Source organism: Pundamilia nyererei, unplaced genomic scaffold (assembly GCF_000239375.1).
Source record: "Pundamilia nyererei isolate P.nyererei 1_Seehausen unplaced genomic scaffold, PunNye1.0 scaffold00088, whole genome shotgun sequence".
NCBI classification, from domain to species: Eukaryota; Metazoa; Chordata; class Actinopteri; order Cichliformes; family Cichlidae; genus Pundamilia; species Pundamilia nyererei.
In genome coordinates, this window is record NW_005187489.1 from 168,831 (window position 1) to 179,420 (window position 10,590).

The following is a 10,590-nucleotide window of genomic DNA, read 5'->3' on the forward strand; positions in this document are numbered from 1 at the left end:
CAATGGATCTTTGAGAGTGTTTTGCCCCTCGTCTACAGCCATACTCTGTAATAATGCTGTGTATTATGTTCCAGTCTAAGAGGGGTATAAGGAATGAATTGCTGAGGGTTTCATGCTGTCGAGTGCCAGCTGCCTTCCAACGCCTAGCTCACCGCCTTCAATCACACATTCAGTTGCTCTCTTTGACATAAAAGCAGAGTGAAAAAAATAGCCTTGATTTCTTTTTTGACTGCTGCTGAATGGGCTCTGTAGAGCTGTGGATGTCTTAAGTGGTCAGTAGCGGTGATGCATGGCTCTTTGGCATTGTTGCTGAATGAGAGGGGCTGCGGCTGATGATTAACTTGACTCGTCGGCTCGGTACTGTTTTGAAATGGCAGAAAAGAAGCTTTGAAATTGCTCCGCATCTTTCACCGTGCTCTTTCCACTTTGTAAGGACGCACAAAGTCAATCAAGGCCTTCGTGAGGATTTTGCACAAAGGTTTTTTTCAGTGTTGCCAGATGCGACTATTTTCCAAGTACAATTTGAAGACTATAAAGTATGTGGATATGCTATTCAAGAATGTACAAACAATATCAAAATCTGACAGCTAGTTATTAGTTAGAGACATTCACGAATACATGGAACATGGCAATTAATGGGAGGACAGTACAGTGTGGCTTTTAGATGAATATTTATGCAACTCTATTACAGAAGTCCTGTTTATGTTTCATATGCTGGAAGCAAAGCCGAAAAATGTAAAATGTGCAAAGCGTACTGTTCGAATTAGGCCAGCACTCAATGACAACATCTCCTTCTTGCTGGCTATCAGACACCAAGAAAACTAGACTGACATAGCATGAAAAAGGCTGAGTGAAAACACGAAGGACTTCCAGGCAACACAAGAAACGGGCAAAGGAGGCAGGAGGGGGTATCTCAGATGCATGCGTGATGTGATACGCATTCAGAAATACAGCAAGAAGACTTACAGTACAACAGCCGAGCATCTTCATGGATGAGAGTTAAAATGCAATAAGAGTCCTATGGTCCAAAGTTTACATGAATTTAAAGAAAGTCATATTTCAGGTTTTATGGGAAAAGCTTATCTTATCAAAACTGCTTCCAAGTGAGAATTTAGTTACATTTTTTCAACTTATTTGGGATGGGTGCAAAGAGCTTGGGCTCCCAATATTGCATAAACAGTTGCTGTTATATGTAATTTACATTTTTATAGCAACAATTGTTTCATAATGTAAAACCTATAAATTACAGAGAGACAAAGTTAATCACAATTATCATGTGATCCAGTAAGAGTAAGCACTTGGCAACGGTGGGAGCGAAGAACTCCCTTTTAAGAGGAAGACATGAGGAAAACCAAGCTCAGGAAGCGGCAGCCATCTGATGCAACCGACTGGGGGATGAGGCGACATTGAGTCAATCCAACATACTACAGCATTAAATTAGATATATATTAATGATAGAAGCCAGTTAAATTAGTGTGTCTCCAATCAACAGTCATTCCATTTACTTACATCTATTTGCATCCATGAAGATGTATTTAAAAAAAAAAGGATGTGAAATTAACACTGATGACACTTTACAGGGAAGAACAGAAACTCACCTCTGATAATATAAACCTGTCCACCTATCAAGTGTTTTAGACAACAGAACAGTCCATCTGACAACAAGGGTTGGACAGCAGTAAGAAAAACAGCGGACCAAGATGTCAAAAAGGTAGTAGGGTGAGAGAGTTTCAGGTGCAGACATAACAGAAGATGCAAGGAAAGAGAAACAGGGTCAGAAGGCCAACAACAACAACATTTGCACAAAGTTCAACAAGAGGCAGTTTTTGTTTGAACTTGCTGCTCAGATCCCTGGAAGCTGACTGAGGAGACTGACCGGGAAATGAGGGAAACCAGAGGAAAACTGAAAAGCAGGTGGTGGCCGAGATAGAGTACACTATCTCTGATTCGGAGAAGTTATACGCTGTGCATAGTCCCTCTCTGACTGAACGTAAGGAAGCGCATAGTATGTAAAATATATAGACTTTGACTACAGATGTTTACAGGAGATACAAACTCCTATGCACAGGCTCAACTTGTCCTCTTCCGCTCTAGCATTTGAAACATTAAAAGTGTTTTCCTGCTCTTTCTCGAACTGGACAACAAAACGTTTTAGGGTACTTACTGGGTGGTTTGTTAGCAGCCAGGTTTTTGAAGTGGATGCCTTTGATGACTTCCACAGAGAGACGTCCTGTTGTGGCGTTGTAAACCAGGCCCACGAGGATCTCCGGTGTGGAAGCCTGACTGACTGACTGGAATGACGAGGCGCTTTCACTGCATGTCATATCTGAGAGGCTGACCTGGGATTCGCCACCCTGAAAGAGTTGGCAAACATTCAGAACATTCTTAATATCAGTTTTTAATTGTTAAGGATTTTCCAAAACACAAATGAATTACAATTCAAACAGCAGTTCACTACACCCTCCCTTTACTGCTCTGTCCCAGCAGGACGTCAAACTCCTTACTTGGTCATTGTACTGAATTTTTCGCATTCATCGATCACGTCAAGTAATCACTCTCAGACAGACGGGTGAGGTACGCAAATAACTGCCATCTACTTTATAAACACAGACAGATTGCTAGCATGTTTCAATCAATCTCAGTCTGTCTGTGCCAATGAGCGCAACTCATCTGTAATCCAACACAGTTGTATTCTGGTTATATTCCTGAATAAAGGCAAAGCTGCCAAATACCTTAATGCCTATTTGATTTTGCAAATCACCGTCATGCAGTTACAATGTATCCAGTTTTCCGGTTTCAAATCTACGAGGTTCTGGCTTTGACTTCTTTTAATACACTACATACATGATGTATTTACTATCACAGAGTGTTGGTTTAGGCAAAATAGTGTCGTATAGTACACGCTAAATAATGCTAGCCACTATAACTTGGATATAAAATTTGGTGGTAGCCAGAGTAGGATTAATGATCTGTTACTGAAATCACACTCAGTGGATAACGGCTTAACCAGGATAATCCTACTTTTGAACACTAATAATAGTAACATTTACAAAATAAACTTTGCATTTGATTCATTATTACCTCAAACTGTTGACTGAGCTCTTAAAGTCATCAGAGAGTGAAGAAGCTGGACTAGGCCAGAAGCTGGCCATGGAGAAGAACCGTGAGGAAAATAAATCAGATTCAGGGAAGATTTTAATATGATATCTCCAAACAGATAGCTAACCCGCTAAAAAAGGAGCCTGTGTTAGGCTGGGCAAGCTAACATTTGAAGGTTACGTAATGCACATCTTTTCTTTATACTTAAGGACTTGTGTTTTTGGATAGGCTAAAAATACTCTTTACATTTTCAGTTATCTTATGTTCAGTGAATTAAGCACTGAATGTTGCTGTATTGGGTTAATTCAGCACCTGGATATCTACATAAATAAAAAATATTGTTACTAAAGGGAAAGAAAACTAATATCTGACAGATTCAATGCAGGATAAATAGGTGCCTTTTAAGGCTGCCTTTCTTCTTTGTAGCCTTTGAAATAAAGTGAGCGAAAGGAAAAAAATAAGTAAACTGATTATTGTTTATTCCCTAAGATGAAATGGAGGCAGTGTCGCACTACCATCTACTCCTGAGAAGCATTAAAAGCCAACAAGCAAACAAAACAGGCAGTTCAGTAAGAATGATCTGCAAAATGTGATCTCACTCTGAAAATGTTATCCAGTTGGATGAAAGACCAATCAACAAAGAGAAATAATTAGTGAGGTGATGAGTGGCAGCTTGAAAGCCAACACCTGCTTTGATCATCTTACCGGGAGTGCACAGCATGGGTCTAGTGTGACCGGCACCGACATTTTGCCCTGAAGGTTGAGCTTGGTGAGGTAGAACACCTTTTCCCCGAGCACCTTCTCCTTCTTCATTCGTCGCATGCTGTAAAGGCGAAATCTGATAGCATAATTGCTGATCATCTCTGACTCCACATGGCTGAAGCGGAAGGTCTCCGTGAAGATGGGGCACGGGCCTCTCTGGATCCCCGTCTTCGCCCTCTGTTTCTTAGTGGGCAGAAGCACCAGATGAACCTGCCAGGAGATGTTACCGGTGCGCTTGTAGCTGGGAAGGTCGGTTACTGCCATGATGGTTACAGACAGCTGCTGCTCCTCTGAGTCGTAGTCAAACACGATGTCGAGGGTCCCGTATTTTGCAACAGGATCTGGTTCATAACCTTTCGGTAGCTGGGCTGCTGATCCACGGGCTGACATATCCTACGGAAACCAATGAAATGTTCAGTGTTCAAAATAACACCTCAATCTAAAGTATCACTCTGATATTGCATGACTGGTATTTACCTCTGGGCTGAGGACAGCTGTACTGTCACTGGGCACGTCCTCCTCATAGCCCTTGTTGAGGTAACTCTCAGTCTCGGGGCCGTCGCTGCCCTCACTGGGACACTTGCCAAAAGAGAGGTGGGGGCTACCGCTGGTGTGGGACAGATCACACTTGGCATCACCCAGATCTGACAGCGTGCAGGACATCCTCGGAGAGCCATTCTCATCCTGATAGGGCGGTGGCTGAAGCTCATCCAGTGGCGGCGTCCGTCTCATCCTCTGGATGCAGTTGACTGGTTGGGAGGATATAAATAGATAAAATAACAAAATACAGACACATCATAACACATCGTTTAATAGGAACCATTAAAGAAAGTAATTTGGTTGCACACATTTACAGCTTCATCAGTGCTTCACTGTAGCAGCAGGTGGTGATATTCTGTATTCTCATCATCATCAACAAACATCATAGCATCAAAAGACCAAAACGGTCTTAATGCCTTCCAACATACCCAGCTTGTCAATCCAATTAAAAGCACCACATCCATAAAACAGGGTAAACACATATCTATTCTTTTTTTCTTTTTAAGCAAAAACGTAACAGACGGGGGTTGAATGGTTTTCAAACTGGAGGAAAATCGTGCATTTCTTAAAGACTATTTTCAGCCTCTGATTTGGCGAATGTGAGCATTACAGCAGAGTAAATAAATAAATGGAGCTCTGTGGCACCGAAAACAAAGAGACACTGTGCAAAGCTACAGAAACACAGGCAATTATTTTCAATTTTGAAGTTTTTGATCTTTTTATTTATTTGTAAACAATGAGAGAAATGTAAAACTTTAACAGAGTTTAAGTAACTTCAAGGACCTAAAGTATTTAAATTTTTACAACAGGTTGGGTATGTAGCCCATTTAGTACATATGGTAGTGGAACACCAACTACAGCATGTATTCAAAATCAACCCTACAGACTTAAAAAAGACACAGATCTTGGCATTGCACGATGGATTATGTTTGCAAAGTTTCATCTGAAGAAACCACAAGACATCTCGAGAAATGCCCTTCGGACAGATGAGAGGTGATTGGCCACACTGTACAGCATCACATTTGGAGAAAATGGGTCATTCGACAGCACGAGGACCCCAGGATCCCAGGCACAGCAGCAAATCACCATGATGTGTTTCTTTTTAAGAATGGCTGAAAAAGAAAGAAATCAAGGTGTTGCAACGGCCCAGTCACAGTCCAGACCTCAGCTCAATTAAAATGCTGTGGAAGGAAAGCAAACGACAATGAACTGAAGAAGAGTGGGCTAAACTTTCTTCACAGTGTTGTGAGAGAAAACAACGACTTCAGTTAAAGGTGGGACAACAAACTACTGAGTCACGTGGTGTACTTAGATTTACACGTGACATCTTTGTACATCTTATTAAAGATTAACAGATAATAAATTAATTGTAACAATACCAGGTGAGTCTTAATGTTTAATCTTCAATTCTAACTCTATCAGTATTATTTCGATCTGTAAATTTGTCATTATTATGATTTTGTTTAAAAATCTTCAGGCTTCTTTTTCAGCCTCACAAACAGATCTGATGCAGCTGCCCTCGTGAGTATAATACGCTCTGCGAGAGGAATCTTTTGAATGCACAGTCTAAATAAAACATCAGATACACACCATTAAAAGGACTGAACTGAATACTTCTTAATCTGCCACACATTTTATGCCTCTCACCTTTCTAAATGATTCAGTTGCCTGGAAGGCAAAGAGTGAGGCTGTGCTGAACATTTCTGTGGCACTTACAAAGAAGCCTGAATAGTGTTGTCAGCTGCATTCTCAAACCTGACTCCTTTGTCCAATTTGGATTCACAATAACTGAGCAGCCAATGCTAATACTCCCAGAGGGACGCTGGTGAGGAATGAATGCTTTAAACCCAGCCTGTTGCAGAAAAAAATAAGGGGGCAGAGAGAGAGAGAAAAGAAAACAAAAGATGAAGAAGAACATAACTTGAAAAGAACAATTTCTTCTTTCCTCTAACTTTTGGAAAAAGCCAACACTGTCATGACGTAATCCACTCCAACACAATGTTCCAGCTTTCTCCCAAGTTCCTGAAACTTTCACTCTTAATAATGTCGGTGAGACACCAGCTCAAAGTGGCACATATCAGTGGCAGGATAGAGGCAAAGGAGTCTTAACTAAGTGTCATGGAGGGCTTGATAAAAGGAGCAAATCCATTTTGAGCAGCTTTTTCCCGCTGAGCCGGGGGCGGTTGATTTGATAGAAGCTGCCGTGTAAAAGCACTACTCTTTTCTCCAGCCCGCTAATTGGGACGGTTACCATTCTTCCCCTCGTCTCACCCACCCTTTCATCCCTTCTCTGCTGGCGTTCGCCTTGTTTTGCCTTCTTGTACCTCTTCAAGTGGGAAAACAGTTTGTGAATCTCGCCTGTGAGAAGCAGGTAAAAATATCTCAGATGAAAAAATGAGAGATGCTGCACTCGGTTGTCCTTTTCCCAACTGTAAGCAGGAGGAAACACACCTGACCTCCTGCTACCTTTCTAAAAGTTTTAAAAGGAGTTAAGCAAAAATATCAGCGTCGGATTATGTAGAAGGCTAAGTGTAAAGAAAACAGAAGTGCCATCACCCCAATTCAAACAAAGCAGGTGAACGAAGCAGATAGATTTACTATATTACCAATAAATACATAAAACTGATATTTATTCTCCCTGTGAGAAACCAGTTGTGTCAGTGTTAAAGCCACTTTCTGCATGGTGTAAATGCAAACAAGCTACTACTTTATCGTTAGTTTTTTCCCAGAAACACACTGAGAAGAGCTGCACCACATTCCAGCACTGACCTCACCAACTTGAGACAATGCTTTCAGTTCCAGACGTGCCCCAGAAGTGACCGTCTGCTCCGTATCTCTTAAAATAGTGGATAATCTACTCATTCATTCATTTATTTATTTAACTGGAAGCTGTTTAAAGCTGCACAGGGCAGATGAGGAGACAGGAAGTCAGAGACATCAGGAACCGAATGGAAAATTCAGTCAATTTTCAAAATAAAAGACCTCATACAGACTAAAGTCTCTGATTCTAAAACACTCGATGGAAGGACAAAACAAGGACACCCAGTATGAGTGCATGACTCGAGTTACATTAACAGTTGCACACCCTATTGTAGACCTTTTGTTAGGTTTTGTACTGTTGATTGTCATTTATGCTTAGAAATATTTAACTATATATGCTTAGAGGTGTATAATCAATTGTGTAGTGATAGGATGTGTGATCTTTAGCAGGCTGCAAAGGCTTGGTGTGCATTGCACACCTACATCCTGGGAACATGGGAAGAGGTCGTACCTTGTTTTATTGTTTTATGGTAGGATAAACGTGGCTATATCTGTTTTAGGCTAAGTGCCTTTTGTTTAGATGAACTGTTGGACTTCCAGACCAGCAGGTTTAGGGAAGTCATTTATGGGGTCACACTCTGACCCCCCCCCACACACACACACACACACTCTTTGTTTGTATGTAGACGTCGTATGTTAATGAACCTATGCGTATTCATGTAACCTCAATAAAAGAGCAGTGTTACGGGGGAGCGGACAAGAGCAACTGGGGTCAAGCGAAGGAACGGCGTTTGTCCGGTTCTCTACCGTGCACGAGAAACATGAAGAACTTTGCCTACTTCGTGTCTTGCTTGCGGTGTAATTATATTGTCTTCAACGTTCCAGCGAATAGGTTCAAGCTACAAACCTATCACCTTTTTACCCCCAACTTTATAGATCCTTAAAAACATATAAAATATGCTTGAAGATGTGGCTCTGTGGAACAGTGGACTGAACCCAGCTGCAATGTATTCCAGTTCTTGTGTGAAAGCTATATTTGAAAAAAATAATTAATTTATTCATTAAAGAATCTCTGAAACACAGCCGGGATCTATTTTTCTGGCTTAGCATGGTGGTAGAAACTAAATCTTAATCCTGAAAACAATGTACAGGATTGGAACTACTTGCTGGAACTACATTTCACTCAAGAAAGAATCCCTTAAAAATTGTGCAGAGTATAGACTATGACGACTGAATGCCCTCCTCCCAGTTTCAATCCCCATTTATTCTCTGTCTACAATATTCTTTGTAAAACATGTGCTCAGAGGTGTGGATACTAAAAATGGCTTCCTTTTGCTTCTGAGTTGCAGCATATGAATAAAGCTATCGTGATCTCACTTACACCTCACCGATTTTCATGTGAGAAAAGTGCTAAATGTGCAGGTTTGAGTGCGAGATGAACAAAATTTGGCTGAGAAACATTCTCTCACTTTTGTTAGTTAATGCTTCAGAAAATGTTTTTTTGCTCTTATTGAGCCGGTTGGGTAACCATTCAGAAGTAAACAAGGTCTTTAAAAATGTGGCCGACTTCCAACATGGCACCAGTCATCGCTGCACCCTCATTCACAAGTGAATTTTGTTCTATGTGAAAAACTAATTTGCTTCTTTCCAAGGTTTATGTTGGATTTTTAAAACCACTTTCATTCAAACTGAATCAAATCATGAACTCTGGATTGATTAATTGAGCTTTCTGGTCAGAGGTAGGCCAATCAGCTCTGAGTAAAGTGCATGAAATAAAGCCACAATCAATGAAACCTCATCCCCAACCTCCTGTAGCAGATGGCTGCTGTTTCTGAGCCTGGTTCTGCCGAAGGTTTCTTTCCTGTAAAAAGTGAGTTTTTCTTTCCCACTGTCACCAAGTCATCGGGGGTTGTTTGATCTTTGAGTTTTCTCTGTGTCATTAGAGTGTTTTACCTTACAAAATAAAGTGTGATTTGGTGATATATAATTAAAATTGAACTGAAACCATAGCAACAGGTAAATTAACAGAAATGTGAGTGTCTACCATATTTCTCTTAAAAGAAAATAATAACAAAAGAAAAAAAGAAGAGTTTTTTTTACATAACAGAACAGTTTATATTTAATCTTTAAATCTAATCATTATTATTTTTATAAAAACCGGTTTTTTTTTCACTAATTATTATAATTATTGCCAAGAGCAAAGTACAGGTGACAAGACAAAATAAAAAAAATAAATAAATAAAAAATAAAACACAGTTTATTTATGGACCTACTCATAATCATATACAGCAAATGATTTGGAGGGTCCATTGACCATAAGCTGAAATCCTACTATCCACATGAGTGAGAAAACCATCAAAAAGCACTGGTACATGCTGTGCAACACGGTTCTCAAAGTGGCCATTAGAGCAGGGGCTTACTCCAGAGAAGGGAAACCTTAGATCATTTTTCTGCTTTCTGCTTACTTCCTATTTTTGGAGTCTGAGTGAAGCCACCGGGGCACCCAAACTCTGATTCTGCAGCTCTGGCACAATCCTCCTCATGTTTTATACATATGTCCTGAGGATGAAGCTCTTCATACTCAGACAAACACAACAGCGGTAGCTGTGGGTGTGGAGAGGAAGCTTTTATGGCTGTTTGCTTGAAAAAATAATGAAATGCATGTCCTTTAGCGCTCGTGGAAAATCATGGAAACGATTCACCTATTTATCTAATGAAACTTTCCATATTGCAGAGAAAGCTAGAACCGATGTCAGCCATGGCACGAGGCCGCTGCTTTGTTATTGCTGGTCCACGATGGCTTGGTGGGAGAGAAAACCACAGCCATCAAAGCCTTACCACAGGGAGGAAAATAATGATCCTCCAGTACTTTCAACCGAAGTGCAGCCACGGACGGACAGAGTTTTTACCTCCTCTTTGGTTATAGTCGAGCAACTATAAGTAAGCTGATTATGATCTGATGAACCAAAAACTTTACAGAAGGCACACAAACAACTGCTTTGCCTTGAATTTGTTTTCTTGGCAGCCAAGAAATACATCATCTGCCAGTTATCTGGATAATCCTTGAAACCTTTAAGGGTATTAGAATCATGAGGAAAAAAATCAAAACAAAACCTTGCGTAGCTAACATGTTGTCATAAATAAACCGAGTAAATTTCAAATTATTGCTGGCAGGCTCTTGTGACTCAAATCCCTGCTTCTCTCTCACGCACAAAGAACACTCACTACGTGACGTTCCTGCAACAGGCAAGTAGTCAGTGATGGATTTGTGCAAGAAAACAAACATGACTTCAAACCAAAGTAAACAGCTCAGTCAATATATACTTACCAGCCACTTTATTAGGTACACATGTCGAACTGCTCGTTAATACAAATATTGGCCAATCACATGGCAGCTACTGTTTGCACTGATCTAGACATGGTCACAAT

The 10,590-nt window shown here is 40.5% G+C and overlaps 1 protein-coding gene across 2 annotated transcripts in view; it reads right to left on the minus strand.

Moving 5' to 3' along the window:
* The window catches only part of syt14a (synaptotagmin XIVa), a 53,570-nt gene that overhangs the window by 7,771 nt on the left and 35,209 nt on the right, over positions 1–10,590 (minus strand). The window contains exons 5-8 of one of the 2 annotated variants that reach the window (XM_005738927.1): positions 4,339–4,610; positions 3,805–4,254; positions 2,165–2,354; positions 1,599–1,655 (exon numbers count right to left, since the gene is read on the minus strand). In XM_005738927.1, the coding sequence (XP_005738984.1) occupies positions 1,599–1,655; positions 2,165–2,354; positions 3,805–4,254; positions 4,339–4,610 (969 nt within the window). The remainder of the gene's footprint in view (positions 1–1,598; positions 1,656–2,164; positions 2,355–3,804; positions 4,255–4,338; positions 4,611–10,590) is intronic. The other variant, XM_005738928.1, reaches the window with a different exon arrangement.